This window comes from Dama dama, chromosome 15 (genome assembly GCF_033118175.1).
Source record: "Dama dama isolate Ldn47 chromosome 15, ASM3311817v1, whole genome shotgun sequence".
Lineage (NCBI taxonomy): Eukaryota > Metazoa > Chordata > Mammalia > Artiodactyla > Cervidae > Dama > Dama dama.
In genome coordinates, this window is record NC_083695.1 from 19,406,706 (window position 1) to 19,425,171 (window position 18,466).

The 18,466-nt window shown below is 41.0% G+C and overlaps 1 protein-coding gene across 9 annotated transcripts in view; it reads right to left on the bottom strand.

Annotated features, from left to right (window-relative positions):
- Positions 1–18,466, bottom strand: part of ANK3 (ankyrin 3) — a 720,826-nt gene that overhangs the window by 104,953 nt on the left and 597,407 nt on the right. For 4 of the 9 annotated variants that reach the window (XM_061161588.1, XM_061161586.1, XM_061161580.1 and 1 more), the window contains 2 exons: positions 9,069–9,192; positions 3,843–3,945 (listed from right to left, as the gene is read on the bottom strand). In XM_061161588.1, coding sequence (XP_061017571.1) covers positions 3,843–3,945; positions 9,069–9,192 — 227 coding nt within the window. Of the gene's footprint in view, positions 1–3,842; positions 3,946–9,068; positions 9,193–10,480; positions 10,868–16,475; positions 16,530–18,466 lie in introns of those variants that run through there. The other 5 variants (XM_061161587.1, XM_061161583.1, XM_061161589.1 and 2 more) reach the window with 4 other exon arrangements.

Genomic DNA, 18,466 nt, shown 5'->3' on the forward strand with positions numbered 1-18,466 from the left:
GTTCCTGGATAACCCAGTATCACAGTACAGAAGAGTCCACTCTTGACATCCATAGGGGGATTACTTGGTTTATGGACTAATCATGACTAAGACCCAGCAGGGCATGGGGATGGCTTCCTTCTCCCAACTCTGCTCCTCAGCTCTGGCCTCCACACCTGCCCTCATATCTGCACAGGTTTTCAGGAACCTGGGGTGGCAGGCCTGTGCTAACCATCCTGGGTCTCATCTCCACTTTAACTGTGGTTAATGTGCAAACTGATTAATCAGCAGCCGGATAATAAAGAGGCAACTGTGCCTTGTATGGGTGAGCTCTACCGTTGCAAAAAAAAAAAAAAACAAGAAGTTCACGGTGAGTTAATTTTTATTCATTTTTCACCTTTACTTGTCAAAGCAACTTTAACTGGGCAATGATAGGGCAGTTTTAAGTCTTACACTAAGTCATATATCACTGCTTTAGGAATTATAAATATTTAAGATTCCTTACATGCCTTCAGACAAAATCAACACCATGGAGAAACTCCATTATAAAATTTTACACATGCAGATTTTGAGACATGATAGACATAAACTAATATTTTTTTGTCACTTAATTCTAACAAAGTGTTTAAATGCACTTCTGAAGTAAATGCTTCTCATGAATTGTGCCCAGTGTAACTAGACTCTTCCCTCTGAAATAAAGCCAGTCTTTTGAGGAATTAGTCTTTTCTTTCTCTTTGGTAATAAATGAGACATTAGGGACTAAGTAAGTTGCTATACCTCTTTCAGAATTTGTCCTCCCCTTTCCTCCAAATTCTTATTTTATTTTATACAAATAAAAAAGTTGAAAAAGCTGTATAAGGAATACTTATAGACACTCAACGTAGATTCAACAGTTGAGCATTTTGTCATATTTGATTTTTTTCTCTCTCTCCATGCAAATACATTTTTGGCTGAATCATTTGAAAATAGTTGACTTAAACATTACTTCATTATTTAAAATTTCAACATGCATACCCCTGGAAGAGAGATATTCCCCTATATAGCTTCAATACTATTATCACTGCTAGGAAAATGAACACTAATTTCCTAACAGTATAGCCAGTATGTTTTCAAATGCCACCAACTGTCCCTAAAATGTCTTTATGCCATTTGTTTCTTTTTTCCAAGTCTCCAGTAAATTTATCCTGGAGTCATGTGATGTGTTCATTAAATGTGCTAGTTCCATGAGAAATGCCTGTCAGACCACAGATTCCCTGTCACCATTAAAGAAAGCAACTATCTGCTTCCGCAGTTAGGAACTTAATAATTATTAGTAAAAAATTTTAAGGTATCCTAAGCTTGCCTTTCTTCTGACTGGTCTACAGCAGGGTTTGCGATGTCCAGAGGTGTTGTTGAAACTGGAGCAGCAACAAACTATACAAAAGAACACCAGCTTCACCTCAAAAGTTCTCTCTAGCCTTCATTTCTTTTTCACAAATCCTTCATTCTGAGTAAACGCTGCCCCACCCTTCTACCTGATTAAGTAGATCTTGGTAGTAGTTAGCAGGGAGTGGTGTGAGAATGCTCAGAAGCCTGTTTGTAGGCTTGTAGCATTGCAAACATCTGCATTTTCCTTAAGGCAGACAGGCAGAAACTGAGAGACTGATAACTACGGTGGTAAAAGGGGTGGTCATGGTGGTGGAGGTGATGGTGGTGGGGATGGGGTCATGGGGTGGTGGAGGTGATGGTGGTGGGGATGGGGTCATGGGGTGGTGGAGGTGATGGTGGTGGGGATGGGGTCATGGTGGTGGAGGTGATGGTGGTGGGGATGGGGTCATGGGGTGGTGGAGGTGATGGTGGTGGGGATGGGGTCATGGGGTGGTGGAGGTGATGGTGGCAGTAATGGGGTCATGGTGGTGGGGGTGATGGTGGTGAACTCATGGTGATAATGGTGGTGGTGGCCTCCATTTCAGGCCCTTGCCCCTAAACAATTATATATTCAGAAATATAAACCATAATTAGATTCAGTGGAGGATCTGTTACTCCATTATAGAACTAGGCACATGTGTTATATAACAGCAAAGTGTTCAAGGACTCTCCTTTCACTTCAAACTTTCCAAGTTCTGTGGGGTTCTCTTAGAGCGTAGAGAATTTCAGCTATTTCTATAACTCAGAAGTGTTATCAATATATCCACTAATATATTTCATTTCAGTTGGGAACATAAAGAGATCAGAATCCCCCAACTAGGAGAATGACCACAGCCAACCAAGCATAAAGTTCTTCAGAAAACCACAACCTAGGCTACACTTTATACCTAAGAGCTTAGCTTCATTATTTGAGACAAGTGCCTTCTCTGGTGCTAACACCCACTTAAATTATGGCATGCACCTATAATCATTCTACAAATGGTGTTTTGTTTGACCAAACACTGAATAGCCATTGTAGTCATCTTTGTAAGGCCTGCTTGCTAAGAATGCTCTAGAGAGTATAAAAGTGTTAAAATATGTACTGTGGGTGCTTCCCTGGTGGCTCAGTGGTAAAGATTCTGCCTGCCAATGCGGGAGACACGAGTTTGATCCTTGAGCCAGGAAGATCCCAGAGCATGCTGTGAGTAGCTAAGAACCACAGCTACTGAAGACCACACAACCTGGAGCCCATGGTCCTCAAGAGAAGTCACCGCAATGAGAAGCCTGTGCATGGCATCTAGAGATTAGCCCCCACTCACTGAAACCAGAGAAAAGCCCACACATCAAGGATGACCCAGCACAGCCAAAAATAAATAAAGAAATAGATAACTTAAAAAAAAAAAAAAAAAAAAGCTTTAAAAAATATGTACTGTGCTCCTTGTGAAGTACCATGTACATCTGTGTTTCTGGAAGTCAGCATCTCCAGACAGGTGGAACCCCCCAAGGTGTGGCTACCTAACTTGGTGATATCACTTATTCATCTGCCCCAATTTACCTTTATTATGTAGTGAATCAGTAAGTTCAGCATAATTTCACCATGTATATTGTTTAACTATTATAGGCCACCTACAAACTTAGTTTTATGGTCCAAACAGTTTCATCCATCACCAGCTCCTGACTCCACGTTTAAAACCAGGTATTATTATGTGTATCTAGACTAATGATCTATCCTGAGTCCACAGGCAGCAAGATTCTGTTACTAGGACTTCCTATAATAAACCAGTATCTATTGAGCCACAGTTATTGGAAAGAAGACATTGCATAAATACCAAATTAACCAAACAAAGATTCTAGCAGAAAGCAAAATACTAGCATATCTTGAGAAAGCCCATCCCAGGCAGCTTTGGAGCTAATGGGCCAAAAACATGACCAATCTAATCTATGGCTCGCTAAAAACAATTTCAGCAAATTCCAACACCCATATACTGTCGAGCAGAATCAAGCATTCATGTGGATAATGTCAGCAACTTTAGCTACCAATTATTATTAACTCTCTTTTTCAAAAAACTGAAAGACTTGACTAAGAAATGAGAAAGGTACCCATGCCTTTCCTAGGACTTCTTTAAATTCCTCTCTGTGGGATCTGAGAGACTGATCTGCAGAAGAGAGGGCTATTTCGATTTACGGTAAGACTGATTTTTTTTTTTTCTTTTTTTTGGCCACGCACTGTGGCACGTGTGATCCTGGTTCCCCGACCAGGGACTGAACCTGTGCCCCCTGCAGTGGAAGTGTGGAGTCTCAACCACTGGACCGCCAGGGAAATCCCTGACTTTTTCTTTAACTGGCAGTATAGGAAGACTTACAAAGGCAAAATCAAACTCGCAGAAATAGAGTTTCCGTCATGTGACAAAGAATGTGACTCAATCATAACAAATGAAAGCTTCACAACGAAAGAAGGTTTGAGGAAGAACACGTACCTGCTCTTTGGACGGCACCAGCAGCTCCTCAATCATCATGCTGTCCCGGGCGTAGGAGCTTCGGTTCAAGGTGTAAGACCTATCCGAGCTGAAGGAGCGGAGGCTGTTGTAGTTACAGTTAACCATTCAAGAGGGGGAGATGATGATGAGATGGGTAAAAGAACATTAATGCATGCAATTTTCAGAACAGGCAAGATGGCTCAAAATATCAACCAAAATCGTTCTTGAAAAGACATGGTCAAAAATAAACTTCCTTATACTTGAGGAAATTTCTTAAGCTTAGATAACCTCATGATCAGGTGTTGTTTAAAATTAGGCTGTCTGGTATTCAATCTGCGAGAAGATGAAATATAGGAAGACTTTGGATGTTTCTCTGTGACAGTTGAACCAATATGACAATTCAGAAGAACCGGATGACTCTAGGCAATTTGATAGCTGGAGAGATTTTTTTTCTTTGTTAAAACCTTTTTTGAGAGTCTCCTCTCTTTCTGGTCCATATTTGTCTGTCTCACACTATTTAATGGAATTATGTTGCTATAAATGCATCTGTTAATAAGGATTTGGGAACTAGATGCAGGTTTAACCTACTGAGAGCTCTGGTTGGCAACTACCTCTCACGGAAAACATGAAGAAACAAGAAGTGTTATCCTGACATGATCTTTTTTGCCATCTTTCTGGCTGTGAAAAATTAAAATTCCATATACAGTTATCTTGCCTTTCCTTTCTGTACTCTTTTTAGCTTTGCTTCTTCTGCTCTTCTCCTTCCTAGTCTTTCTCAATATTCTATGCAGCCTCTGAACTCCCCAGAGTGCAGGACCCCTGATGTCCTAAAGTGCCACTCACCACCTTGAACCTCTAAAATCATACCAAGAAGGCATGGGGGATGGGCAAAATGGGTGAAGGTGGTCAAAAGGTATAAACTTTCAGTTATAAGATGAGTCAGACCTGAGGATTTAATGTACAGTATGCTGACTATAGTTTATAATAGTGTTTTGCATATTTGAAAGTTGCTAAGTGAGATCTTAAAATTTGTCATCCTAAAATAAAAAAAGTGCAACTATGTGTGGTGATGGGTGTTAACTAGACCTATTATGGTGCTTGTTTTGCAATATATACATATGTGGAACCACTATGTTATGTACCTGAAATTAATATAAAGTTTATTTGTCAGTTATATTTTGATTAAAAAAAAAGAAACCAATAGAGTAAGGGATCCTAGTAACTCTACATATATCCATGTATCTACATATATCTACATAATATCCAGACAGACTGGGGTGGCAGCTCATATAGGCACTGGCAGAAAGAACCCTGGTGATCCTTCAGGAACACAGAGCATGGAGTCTTGTGAGAAGCTGCTTCAAGGCCCCTTGCCTCCCTACCAGGTAGGTGGTCATGAGGTGGCTTCTCATTGACTCCTGTTTTGAAAGCGGTCTGAGGCTTCCTGTCTCATTGTCCTTGGAAGACAGTTGCAGAATACGAGACTGCTGAGCCGCCTTCTGGAACGGGCTCCTCAGCGATGGGGAAGCGCACAGCTAATGTGGTAGACATACAGCCCCTTTGGTTTCGGGGTCATCTTTCCTGGTGTGGGGGACAAGGACCACGGCAAGTTGGCCCCGCCTGTGGAGAAGGTGATGGCACCCCACTCCAGTACTCTTGCCTGGAAAACCCCATGGACGGAGGAGCCTGGTAGGCTGCAGTCCATGGGGTCGCCAAGAGTGGGACACGACTGAGCGACTTCACTTTCACTTTTCACTTTCATGCGTTGGAGAAGGAAATGGCAACCCACTCCAGTGTTCTTGCCTGGAGAATCCCAGGGACAGGGGAGCCTGGTGGGCTGCTGTCTATGGGGTCGCACAGAGTCGGACACGACTGAAGCGACTTAGGAGCAGAAGCAGGGAGTAATAAACTGTCTGAATCCAAACATGGCTACTTGAATCTTTACCGGCAGCATTGGTCAGACTTTGGCCTCAGCCCTGCTTTGTCTGTGCTTGTCAGAAAAAAGAGCAAAGGAGACATACCTAAGAAATGATTCTGTGCTTGCACAAAATGATTTCTTTTCCCCTACTGCCTGTCTTGAAAAGAAATCATTTTGTGAAAGCACAGAATATTGTGCAAGCACAGAATATTGAAGGCATATATGGATATATTTTGGATGTACTAAAGACTATCCCAAAGTGGGTATTTTTATATCATGATACAGAGGCCCCTGAATGATAGGCTTTATTCCAAGTGTCTACACAAATGGCTCGGTACCTGCTTCTAGGATGAGAGCCTTACTTTCTCTAAAATAGCCACCATTCTACAGAGTGATTGTTAAGTGTTTTGAGCAGATACTTACTAAGTGACTATTATGGGCAGGACACAATATTAGAAATTGGATATAAAAGGAAAAAAAGAAAGTGAGCGTTATCCTTGTATAGAGCTTACTTAGTAAGCCATGTGCCTCTGACCTCTTACATAGTCGGGCCTGCAGTGCCCAATCATGACCCATCACTCTTTTTTTTTTTCCTGTTTTTATTGCAAACTTTTGTTGTTGTTATTCCTGTTTCTAGCCCCATGCTCTCTCTCAGATGCACTATAAGCTTCCTAAAAGCAGGAATTTTCTTTCTACTTTCTAACTCAACACTATCCAACAGAACTTTCTTTTCCAACAGAGTGAGGGACATGTACTCAATCTGCACAGTTCAATACAGATATTAATTTCTCTAAATTATGGTTCCCATGGCAGATATTAATACTGGTGGTACATGAGATGGTTTTATTGTACATGTGAACAAATACTTAAAAGTTTTTTTAATGATTACATATTAATTTTAAGTTTAGTCCTTAAACATATCTAAGATGTAGTGATTAAAAAAAAAAAAACTTCTTTCTTTCAATTACTGTAGGAGTGTGAATGGAAGAACGGAGCCTAGAATTGGGAGCTGTCAGTGGAAACATCTAAAGATGTCTTCATTTGACATAATTCCTACTCCTGACCAACTTACATTAGGCAGAAGGAGAGCCCATTAAAGGTATCAAGCTTCAGTGTGAATCTTTAATACATCGAAGTGCTTTCAGCTACTTAAATGAGAGATTATTTGCATGGGGGTCTGGAAAGCATTACACTGTTTTTCACTGAGGTCAATGATATTATTTGTAGCCATCAGTATACCCTAAGTGTTAAGCAGAGGAAGTGTTAGAAAAACACATGCCTCAGAATCCTGAAGTTATCCTAATGTACCTAGCACAACTCAAATAAACCAGCACTCAGCAAACAAACAGTCCTTCCAGTCAAGACACTGCCTATAAACCCAGTGCAATCTCTCCAGTTACTGCATGCACCACACAACTTTTATGTTAAGGGAAATAAATTCCTCATGTATTCAGTCAACTTTGCATAAGTAACATTATTTATTACACATTTAGCTATTTGCTTATTTTCTCAAATAACAAAACTGATTTTCTAAAGCTGAGCGGAGAAATAAAAAAAGAAAAAGCGCATGGCAGCACAGCACAGCACAATGCCGGAAAAACAAAGACGAGAAAATGAGCTGGGAAAGGCGGAGAAACACTGTCAAAGCGCCGTATCTCCTTACCTGATCTTGGGACTATTTTTAAGTATTTTTAGAAAAAACAGGAGAAGTAGAAAGCAAAAAAAAAAATCAGACAGGAAAAAAGAAAAAAAAAATGTTATGGTTGGATGAGTTACACATTTAATGTATTCCTTTTTAAATGTTACACTCAGAATGTTATACTTGGTAATACTCTAACAGTACTTTAAAAAACACATCAGCTTTAGAGATTTTTAAAATTTGCCTCTGAGCATAACATCAGTTGCCAATGTCAAAAAATGAGTTACATATAATAGCAACAAAGAGGAATGGTGCAATCCAAACTAGAAGTATGAAAGCCTCAGGACTGTCTTGTGGAAAGTTTATAAGAGACAATATTCTGGTTTCATCTCTCACTGGAGGTCAGCTGCTACAATTCCCTACACACAAATGAGTGAGTCATGAAATGTAGCTTTTATTTATTATCTGAGGAAGTGAATCAGCTAGTTATTGGATTACTAAAGCTATTAGGTCTCTAAACAGAAGTTTTCCTTAAGGTTCTTTAAGATTCTACATGTTTTCAGTTGTAACTTGTTGTTATCTGTGATTACCTGAAATAAGACATGTTTCTAGAAACTCATTTTCCTGTTGTAATTAATGACACCTGCTGCAATAAGATTTTAAGGCCTTCTATAAATATATGTATAAAGTCAAAAGTTGATTAAGTTACATGAGGTTTCAAATTCTATTAAGAAAAAAAAAAAAGACTGACTCAAAGAAAAATCAATTCTGAGTCTAAACTGTCCATATCAACGACACTAAGAATAAACTCCCAGGTTTACTTTGTGGGAAATGCCATTTTACTATCAGACAATGAAACTTTTTACAACAGATTTTTAAATGATAGGAAAATGTCCCCAGGGCTCTAACTCAGAAGGTTTAATTATTAGCTTAAAAATAACTTGACTGTCAGCAAACATGCTGTTAATCCAACCAGGGAAAAGAAGTCTCCAAATTCTGGACAAGGTCCTGGTCCTTTTAACCAGGTCAGGCTGGAGCCAAGGTTTTCCACATACAAAAGCTTTATGCTTCAGTTTTCAGCATTGAATTTGCCACCATTCCTGCCTCTGGCTTTTGATTAAGTCACCGTTTCACCTTTAACATGTCCCTTGTAAACAAACAAATGGCAGAGCTTTCGAAGAGATGCTTAAACAGTTGCTAGACAATTCCAATAAGCGATATGTACTTTTTCCCAAGAATGCACTCTTTTAAAGTCACAGTCATAAATTGTTCTTTCAGTCATGAAAAGAGTATAGTGAACAATCAACACAAATATTTCTTACTTATGGGAAAATGGGATTTTTCTTTCATTATAGAACAAAACTTATTTTTAAAACATGTGACCCAGATTGGTTCTCCCTATCCTGTCCGTGAACTCTTTTGCTATATTATGCTTGAAGCATAACTGCCAGGTAGGGAAAAACAGAACAAACAATTAACACGTTCACTCACATAAAATTAAAGACTGAAAATCACAAAAGAAAATAGCAGAGCATGTGTACATTTCACCGAATTCACATCCTTACCCCAAGGGCACTTTTGGGGATAATGTGAAAAATGAAAATGGTTTCAGTTTATGACATCATGGTTGTTTTAAATTAACTGTGAGTAAAGCGCCACAGTGAAGTACCTGGCAGAACGGGCCCCCAGACTGAAGCCCACGTAGCCCTCTGCAGGCAGAGAGTCATCACCCAGTTCCTTGAGGTCTTGTGGCCCAAGATACTTGTCCGTGTCACCTGTCATCGCATCTTCACCTGTGGATGGACAAAGCAAGCCTGAATCAGAAGCTTCCTTTCTGAAAATGTGTCTGTCTGGGGAGAAAACTGCTCCACTGGCCATTAGCTAATCATCCATTTTCTCATGTTTATTTCCCCCCATCCCCTGGATAATATTTGTAACTGCCCTTAAGAAGGAAAAAGTATAGGAAGAGGTTAGTTCATCATTTCAAGAGTGAATTTAAGCAGCAGAAAGAGCTCCTGGCAATAGGTACCAATTTAAAAACATTTCCATATCTCCTTGTCCCCACCTCAAGCCCTAGCCAACTAGAAAGGTTCATCTCTTGTGTCAGACTGAGGGTTTCTGGCCTGACCATGATGAGGGCAGCTTGTTTGAATGGACCTGGATTGCAAAATAAGAGGCACCTCTTCATCCCTGTTCTGGAAATTTTATGTGGGAAGAGAACCAACTTTATTTTAAATGGTTTTCTCACAACCAGGATTTCAGTTTGGGGTTATGTAAATAACTGGCAAGTGATTTAATCTGAATTAGAACTGCTCAACTGGGGAACCTTGAAACACATCCACATTGAACTGTTTCGAAATCTATCAAATCAACAGCTCAATACAGCTGCCGCAGTGCTTGAACCCTGCTCAGAAAGTGGCTCTACCCTCAACAGAGATCAAATCAGGGCTTCAACAGCTGGAAAGAAATAAATTGTTCTTGAACCATCTATACAGAGTAAGTGCATAGAATACTTTTACTAGCTACACAGGCATAACATGATCTCACGCAGAAAAAAAAAAAAACACATTCCAGGAGTGACTGGGCAGGTTTTCCAGATGCCTTTTGCCCTCTGGGACGTTTCCCATCCTTTACAAAATGTAGCATGGGTTGTGGAAAAGTTCCTTTCACAAACAGGCAAACTCTTTCTCCTTTTTATGACTCGACTCTCATTCTACTGGGTACAAGCCTAGCTGGCTGAACAGGATTTCAAAGGCGTGTATGTTTTCTGTTTTCTCAAAGGTAAGCGATTTCACCACTCTGGCTCTATTTTCCAATCCTTCATTCAACATCGTTTATAATTTCCATTCATTTAAACTCAGGAAACCACAAGAGCTCAGCTTTTAAACTACCAATCAAGTCTAAAAATACATTATCAACTACCATTTTTTGCAAGTGTAAAAACTAAATAGATCAGCTTTCTACAGCTACCCAGAACCAAGAGATTATTTTAAGTTACTTTACAGCTGGGCTATTTGCACATTCACTATGGAGGAAACAAAAACAGCACACACTTAAGTACAACTTAAAGAAAGATCTTACTCTGTGTTAGAGCCATTTCCACCAGGCTGGGCTGGTCAAATGTTTTCCTGATGTTTCCAGGAATTCCTGAGACAGTGATTTAGAATCTACCTCCAGATCAGCCCCCAAAAAACCAATCCCTGGGTTGGATCCACGGTCTTCACCACCAACTCCGAGTTCCTCTCAGCATCTTCATCTCCTCGCCGGCAACTGAAGAATTACACATCTTTTCCTACTCATCAGTGTTAACAGACTTTCAGTTTTTCAGATGAAAAAAAAATCCCCCCAAATCTGGCCACATTTCATTGAGATCAAGATCCTTTTTGATCACTCCGAAGACATCCTTTTAAAACTCCTTCTGATTGGATTAACAACTCCTCTGGCAAGCCTCTAGCAGAACCGATTGGTGACATAAATGCGAGCCCCAGACTTATTTGTATGTAAATATGAGGACTGCTCCAGGGTAGACTTTCGGTAATTTGATACCAATGCCCGCTGCCTAACCGGGTAGCTGAGACAGCCTGAAATCTAGGGAGAGCCAGCAAGCAAGCCACTGCACTTAATGGGGAGGGACTCTTCGTCAACCTGAAGAAACAGCCAAGGCAGGTAGAGAGGAAAAACAGGAGAAGAAAGGAAGAAGTGGCCCGGCAGGGAGTGGCAGAGAGCTCCAGGCAAACTTTGTATAACTTTTTGTTTTCAGCTGGGAACACCAGGAGCCTGGGTTATTTATGGTCCCTGTCAGGTGGAAGGAGGGGAAAAAAAGAGAGGGCGGGGTGGGGTTGGGGGAGGGAGGGCCTGCCCTCGGGTTGAGGTTGGGAAACTGTGGGGCAGAGAGAAGCCACAAGAGCTCTCCACGCAGCGCTGGAGAAAGCACTCATCACCATCAGCGCTGTTCCTATGGAGAGTGGGAGGAAAGGAGAAGTGAGACAAGCAGGGGAAATGGAGTGGAGGCTCAGTTTTATCTCTTGCACAAACTCTTTCACCTCCCTGATGCGATCGAAGTTACTGACTGGTCCTCCTTCCCTGAGGAGTCCCTGGAGAAGGCGAGAGGCGGAGGGAGCTTGGGTTGGCTGGGGAGGTCTTGGCCGCAAGGGGCTAGGGGCAGCTGAGGAGGTGCCTCCGTCACGGCATTGTTCCACTGTTTCCCTCTCTCTGGGGCTCCTGGCCTCCCTTCCCAGCTGCTCCACCCTGTTTCTGTTGGCAGTGGAGGGAAAAACTAGTGGGACTTCTGCATCTGCCATCTGGGCACTCGCGAGAGGCAATTTCAATCGCTTTCTCTAAGAACAGCTGAACAATCAGGCCAGAAAGGGCAAAAAGGTTTTGACATTATCTTGGAGGAAGTGGGTGTGCAGCACCTTTTCATATTTTGCATCTACCTCTTGCACTGTTACCTAAATATACAGAAGCATGAATCCATAGAACTGATGAGGTAGGGAACAGATTTGTTGTTCCTGGATCAATGCATAAATAATGACTCATCTAATATTCAGATGATGTGACACCTGGCGTTTGAATTGGATCCGCCCGGCTGTAATCAACACTGTAAATACCCATAATGAGAAGGGAAGCCATTTATAATGCCTGATACATATTGAAAAATATCCCCCACCCCAATAGTAATATAAACATAATAAAAAGAATCATTTCCAACTCTAAAGAATGGAAGAGAAAGTCATGGTTAAAATGGAGAAAATGTCTGAACTTTAACCTGTTTGTCACAGATGCACTTAAAATCCAACCGACTAGGACTTCTCTGACAGTCCAGTGGTTAAGATTCTGTGCTTCCAAGGCAGAGGGCATGGGTTCAATCCCTGGTGAGGAAACTAAGATCACACACGCCCCATGGTACGGCCAAAAAACAAAACAAACAAACAGCCCCCACCCCCAAACTACTCAGCAAAGTCTGAGTCAATAGTGGTCACTCATTCAAGCTTCCTAACAAGGACTGCAAGAAAAGTTTCCTTCTTCATGACTTCTTGACCAACTCTCTCTGGCCACCCCTCCACACTCATCCTGCCCTTCTGTTACACAGAATTCTTTCAGTCCCTAGAAATTCTGAACATTTTTAGACTTTGAGCCACTACCTAGGATGTCTTCCTTTGATGGAACCTTCACCCCTCCTTCTCCTCCTGAGTAATTTCTCCAATCTCTGATTCTTTCTAGAACTCTTCTCATCCTCCACTCCCCCTCTTGAGTGTCCCTCATGTGGGTTCCCCGTATCAGTGTACTGGCAGGAAAAACATCTGCTTGGTCTCTCCCATGGGAGAGTGAGAACACACATTGTCCTGGGCCTGCCATATTGTAAGTGCCCCATCAATATTTTTGAAATTCATGATTGCTTTTATTAAATAGGTTGATGATTTTGCTTTTGCCCCCCATCTACATGCCACAGCAGCTTTGTACTCTTTTGGCATGCCAAGCTTGGTGACTGGGATACAGTAAAATTTCAACAACAGTAAGTTTCTATTCTTTTTTACATCTCCTTCTTAGGCCTCAGAAATGGTCAGTATGAAACCTAAAGCAGCCCAGTGTTGAGGTGGGGATGGGAGCTGTCAGTACATTTGGCCAATGACTAAAGTGGTCTTATGAATATTAAATAACAGTAATTAAGTAGTTATGCATTTACCATTTGAATGGTGAAAATATTTCTTAAAAGGCACAGAATTTAGAAATAAAGGTTTTATTTTAATGCAGTTTAGTATAGTAGGAATACTGTTGACTTTTGAGTCATATTTTCAACCTCTACTGAACCTCTGTCCTAAGACCTCTTGAGGGGATTCAGTGAAATAACGCACAAAGAAAGGTGTAGTCAGCACTAACAGTTACTATTGTTCAGTAACATCTGCTTTCTTTAGTGCCCAAACATATGAATGCATGAACTCATATAATTAATATTTAAAATGCTAAGACTGATACTAGTCAGGGCAAAATCCCAACATAGCACTAAGTATCCCAGCTTTTTACTCCCTGACACAGAGCCTGGTTCATCACAGGTACTCAACAAATACTTGTTGACTGAATGAAGATGACTAATATTAATACAGTTCTCATTTTAATAAACAATATATTCCATAATTATTGTATAGTACAATACATGACTATACCAAAGGTTAGAAAGGAATGAGATGAACTGTATTGAGTGTCTGGTTAACTGCCTCTAATCCATTTTATAATCCAAAAATATTTTTATCAGTAGCAGCTTCTGACCAACAGGTACAAATGCATATAAACCAACAAAAGCAATTCTATGAACAAACAACACTCATACAATATCAGATATATTTAGTTAAAATAAACATTACCAAACCCCATAAACTTTTACTTACTAAGTACTTGTGTGGGGCCTCCCTCGTAGCTCAGTCAGTAAAGAATCTACTTGCAATGCAGGAGACCCGGGTTTGATTCCTGGGTTGGGAAGATCCCCTGAAGAAGGAAATGGCAATCCACTCCAGTATTCTTGTCTGGAGAATCCCACGAACTGAGGAGCCTGGCAGGCTACAGTTCATGGGGTCGCAAGAGTCGGATATGACTTAGTGACTAAACCGCTATCACCAAGTACTTGTGTGGGCTTATGTTTCCTAGAAGCATCTGGTGCAATGGCACAACCATTGTGTTGAAGGTAAGTCTGACTATTTTCTGGCAAAGAGGGTGTGGTAGCTAGTGTCCAAAGATGCCCTCTCTACCCCATCCAGTGAACCAAGTTTCTGGTATCCATGCCTTGTATACTGCACTTGTTTACATTTGAGCTGGTTTGCTTTTTGAACAGTAAAATGCAGGGGAAGTGATTTTACATGACTCTGAACTTTTTTTTTTTTTTCATTTATTTTTATGAACTTTGAGTTCAGAGACACCTTGCAGTTTCTGCCTGAATCTCTTTGGAGCGCTTGTTCCAAAGGGGAGGAGTCAATCCCAAGGCAAGAAATTTGAGTACCAAGAGGCCACCTTTTGTACAGGTGTAAAGAAAGTCAAGGTAGCCCTATGAAGAGAGATGCAAGTCAGTTCTCAGCTGTCCCGGCCAACCCAGTCGAGGTGACAGACCCTTGAATGATGCTGCCACATGGAACATCCCACCAAGTTACCCTCACCTTAGCTGCTCTCTCACTGCAAACTCCTGAAGGATCTTAAGAACTCAGCTGAGCCTTGTTAACTCACACAACCATGAGAGATGATGATAATAAATTAAAGCACTGAGCTTAGAGGTAATAAGTAGTGGGAACAGAGGCGAATGAGAAATGACGAGGTGCAGGAGTAAGGCAAAGCGCTCGCACGCCGGTTGCCTAATGCGCCCCTAGTCAGAGTGAGCTCTGCAGTGGGAAGGCGATTAGTACAGACGAAGCCTGAGGAGAGCACGTGGGTAAGTGCCACCCAAGGAAGCCTCACCTGTTTGGAAGGGACTTTCTGTGTGTGTGCTCAGTTCTGTCTGACTCTTTGAGACCCCTTGAACTGTAGCCTGCCACGTTCCTCTGTCTGTGGGATCTCCCAGGCAAGAATACGGGAGTGGGTTGCCATTTCCTCCTCCAAGGGCTCTTCCCAACCCATGTCTCTGGCGTCTCCTGCATTGGCAGGGGGATTCTTTACCACTAAGCCACCTGGGAATCCCAGAAGGGACTTTATGCCTTTCAAAATTACGAGCCCTGATGTTCTTATGTTAATCCATTTTTGACAATAAAATATCAGAGGCATGAAAATGTTTAAAGAAGAATACAAAACACCCCAAATCTACCTCAGAGGCATTTCACTTCCATTCCCCAGGTATTACCTCCTCCTAGTCCTTTCATGACAAGGCGAAGAGAAGAGGCTTCCTATACTACAGTCAACCTTTCAAAGATCCATACACCCAGTCTGCCAGGAAATAATACAAAATATAATCACAGACAAAGGGGAAAAAAGAATATATTAAATGGTTATCAAGACGGTGGTCGGTCACATTCCCTTTCAGAATTCAGGGTTAATTTGGCTTAATATGGAAATGTTTTCATGCCCTAGGAGTTCTTTTCTTCTCTCTTTCCCCCTTTTTGTTCCTTCTAATCTTTTCCATCTTAAGACTATCATTGAGGAATATTTTTGCTACTTTTCCAGGGGTTAAAGTTGTTTTCCTATCTGGTTGGGGACTAGAATCACAAAAAAATGTTCCTTAACTATATCAAATTGTATTATCAGAAACTTTGCTTAGAAGTGTTTAATCCCTCTGATGTGAAATACAGACTCTTCCCAAGGAATGTACTTTATAAAATTAAAAAGCTGAAAATAATGGTACAACATACCATAGTAGAAAAATCTCCAAATTACATGGGATTATTTTTTTAAAAGCTGGATTAAAAAGAATAAGGAGGAAGACAGTCTCTATGCTCTAGTGATTTTTAAAAAGAGGCTGATTACTTCATAGAAGTCAGTCTTATCATCAATCTGTTAATGATGAGAATTGAGAGGGCAAATTTATTGTGCTTGTTGTGAAAAAAGTGATTTTTTTTGATCATCACATAGCAAAGAGAGGAAATGGATACTACTAGAAAATAAAGCCTCTAGCCATTTCTACTTTACATTTATAGAACAGTAGAATGAGATCACATCATTATAATCAACACCTATATTTATTGAGCATTTACTCTGTTTTAGGCACTGTTTGGTGCTTTACAAGTATAATTCTCACAACAATCTTATAGAATTGTTATCTCCATTTCAGGATAAAGAAAACCCAGTTCACAGTAGTAGAATAAATAGCTTGAGATCACTTAGAACATGGGGAATATTGGACTTAAAATCAGTTGGTTTGACTCCAGAGTCCTGCTTTTAACTGCTGCCAAATTCTGTGCTACTGAACAAATACAACAAGAAATCGGTAAATGAAATATAAGCTCTGTGAAGGCAGGGGTTTTTCTCTGTTTCGTTCCATATCCAGTGCCCAGAACAATGCCTGGCATATAGTAGGTGCTCAATAAATGTGTGTGATGAAAGCTTAGTGATTGCCCTTGGAGAAAGGAACTCTATTACTGGAGAAAGAAGCAGGGAGACTTACTTTTCATGGTAAACTGTTGTACTTCGGGAATTTTATACCATGTACATCTATCACCTATTCAAAAAATGAATAAAATTAACAAAACAAAACAAAACAAAATACAGGGACTGCAGATAAGCCATATAGATTGTGTATTCCATACTATGGAAAAGGTATTTTGACATGTCAGTCTGCCAGGTAGACATTAAGACATGTACGTGCACCAGCAAGTATCCAGCAAACACAGAAAGGAAACAATATAATATTTAACTGGCTTGCCTCTTTAAAGAGATGGAAGAGAAGAAATGAAACCACAAGGCAGGAAGAGGGGGATGCACATTATTAGCATGGTACTTCTGGTTGCTTCCCAGTGTTCTAAAGCAGTGGTTCTAACCTGGGGGATGCTTTCGAATCACCTGAAAACTTGCATTTCTGACAAGTTCCCAGGTGAATCTGATGCTGCTGGCCTGGGGAACACACTTTGAGAACCACTGGTCTAAAAGGTTCTAATAATAAATGCCAGCGATGTAACGGCAGTACTGATCACAGAGCATTCAATGTCTGTTTTCCTAGTGGCTGTTACTAGCATAATTAAAATATCAGCTTCAGCAACTGAATTCAAGGACTGAGTGCCGTGTTTCTCAAATTTCAAGGGATATATTTTATCAAGTGTGGTGCTTCTCAAATTTCATGGAAACTTGTGAAAATGCAGATCCTGACTTCATAGGTCTAGCATAGGCCCTGAGATTCTGCATGAATAACAAGCCCCCAGGTGACCTGTACCCCACTCTGAGTGGTGAGATAGTGGAACACTGGGCAAGGGCCTATGTTAGGAGTAAAGCCAACTACTGCCTTTGAGGTATTTAGTTTGGGCTTCCTGGTGGCTCAGACGGTAAAGCATCTGTCTGCAATGTTGGAGACCCAGGTTCGATCCCTGGGTCGGGAAGATCCCCTGGAGAAGGAAATGGCAACCCACTCCAGTACTCTTGCCTTGAAAATCCCATGCACAGAGGAGCCTGGTAAGCTACAGTCCATGGGGTTGCAAAGAGTCGGACACGACTGAGCAAATTTACTTTAATGGAGATAAGGCCAAGATGCAAACAAGGATACAAATCCTGTACTCCTCTTGCTGGGTCCCAACGATTTACTGCTTTGCATGTCCTACATACTGTGCTTGAATGTCTCACTTAATCCTCAACCCTATGAAGCAGGTACTATTATTTCCAGTTGATAGATGAAAAAACAGATTTAGAGTTACTATTCAAAACTCACATATTTAGTTAGTGGTGGAATCTGGATTAAAACCCACAAGGTCAAGTTGCAAAGCTCAGGTACTTCTCCAACGCACCACCAGGACAGATGGTGTGTGAAAGGCATTACAAAGTATTACAGAAGCACAAAGGAAGAGGGTAGCACACTGGACTGTAGATCTGGTAGATGCTGAATGGAGGGTGTGTGAGTAAAGGTAGGAAGCAGGAAGTTGGCTATCCCAGGCCACAGGATACGCCTAGTGGGACAGAATGCTGGAGACCAACAGCAGCTGGCTTTAGTAAAGTCAGAGGCAACTGAGCTGTAGGAAATGGGTTGGTTGGGTTAGATTTTTAGGGTCCTTGAAATTGACTATAGACTAACAATTGTCGTCCAAGTGACAAGCAACATAAACTCATCAGTGGATGACAATGCAATGTCCACCCACATTGTTTGGTTGTTGCTGTTTTAAACTGAAGACCTAAATGCTCCAAGCTCTCCCTCTTCCTCTATTGTCCCGGCCTAATTCTAATCCTATAGCAGGAAGAATACAGACAGTCCTATCCATCTGATAAAAAAAAAAAAAGAGGGACTGCCATTTACCGAGCACCTATTTTATGCTGATCACTGCTTTAAATGTTTTATGGATATGTTACTTCTTTTCATCTTTCCAGAAATTCCACAGTATTATTAACCCCTTCAGAGACAAATAAAGAGGTAAGACACAGCCTATTTTATGCTTTTGAAGGTTCAAATAAGGGACA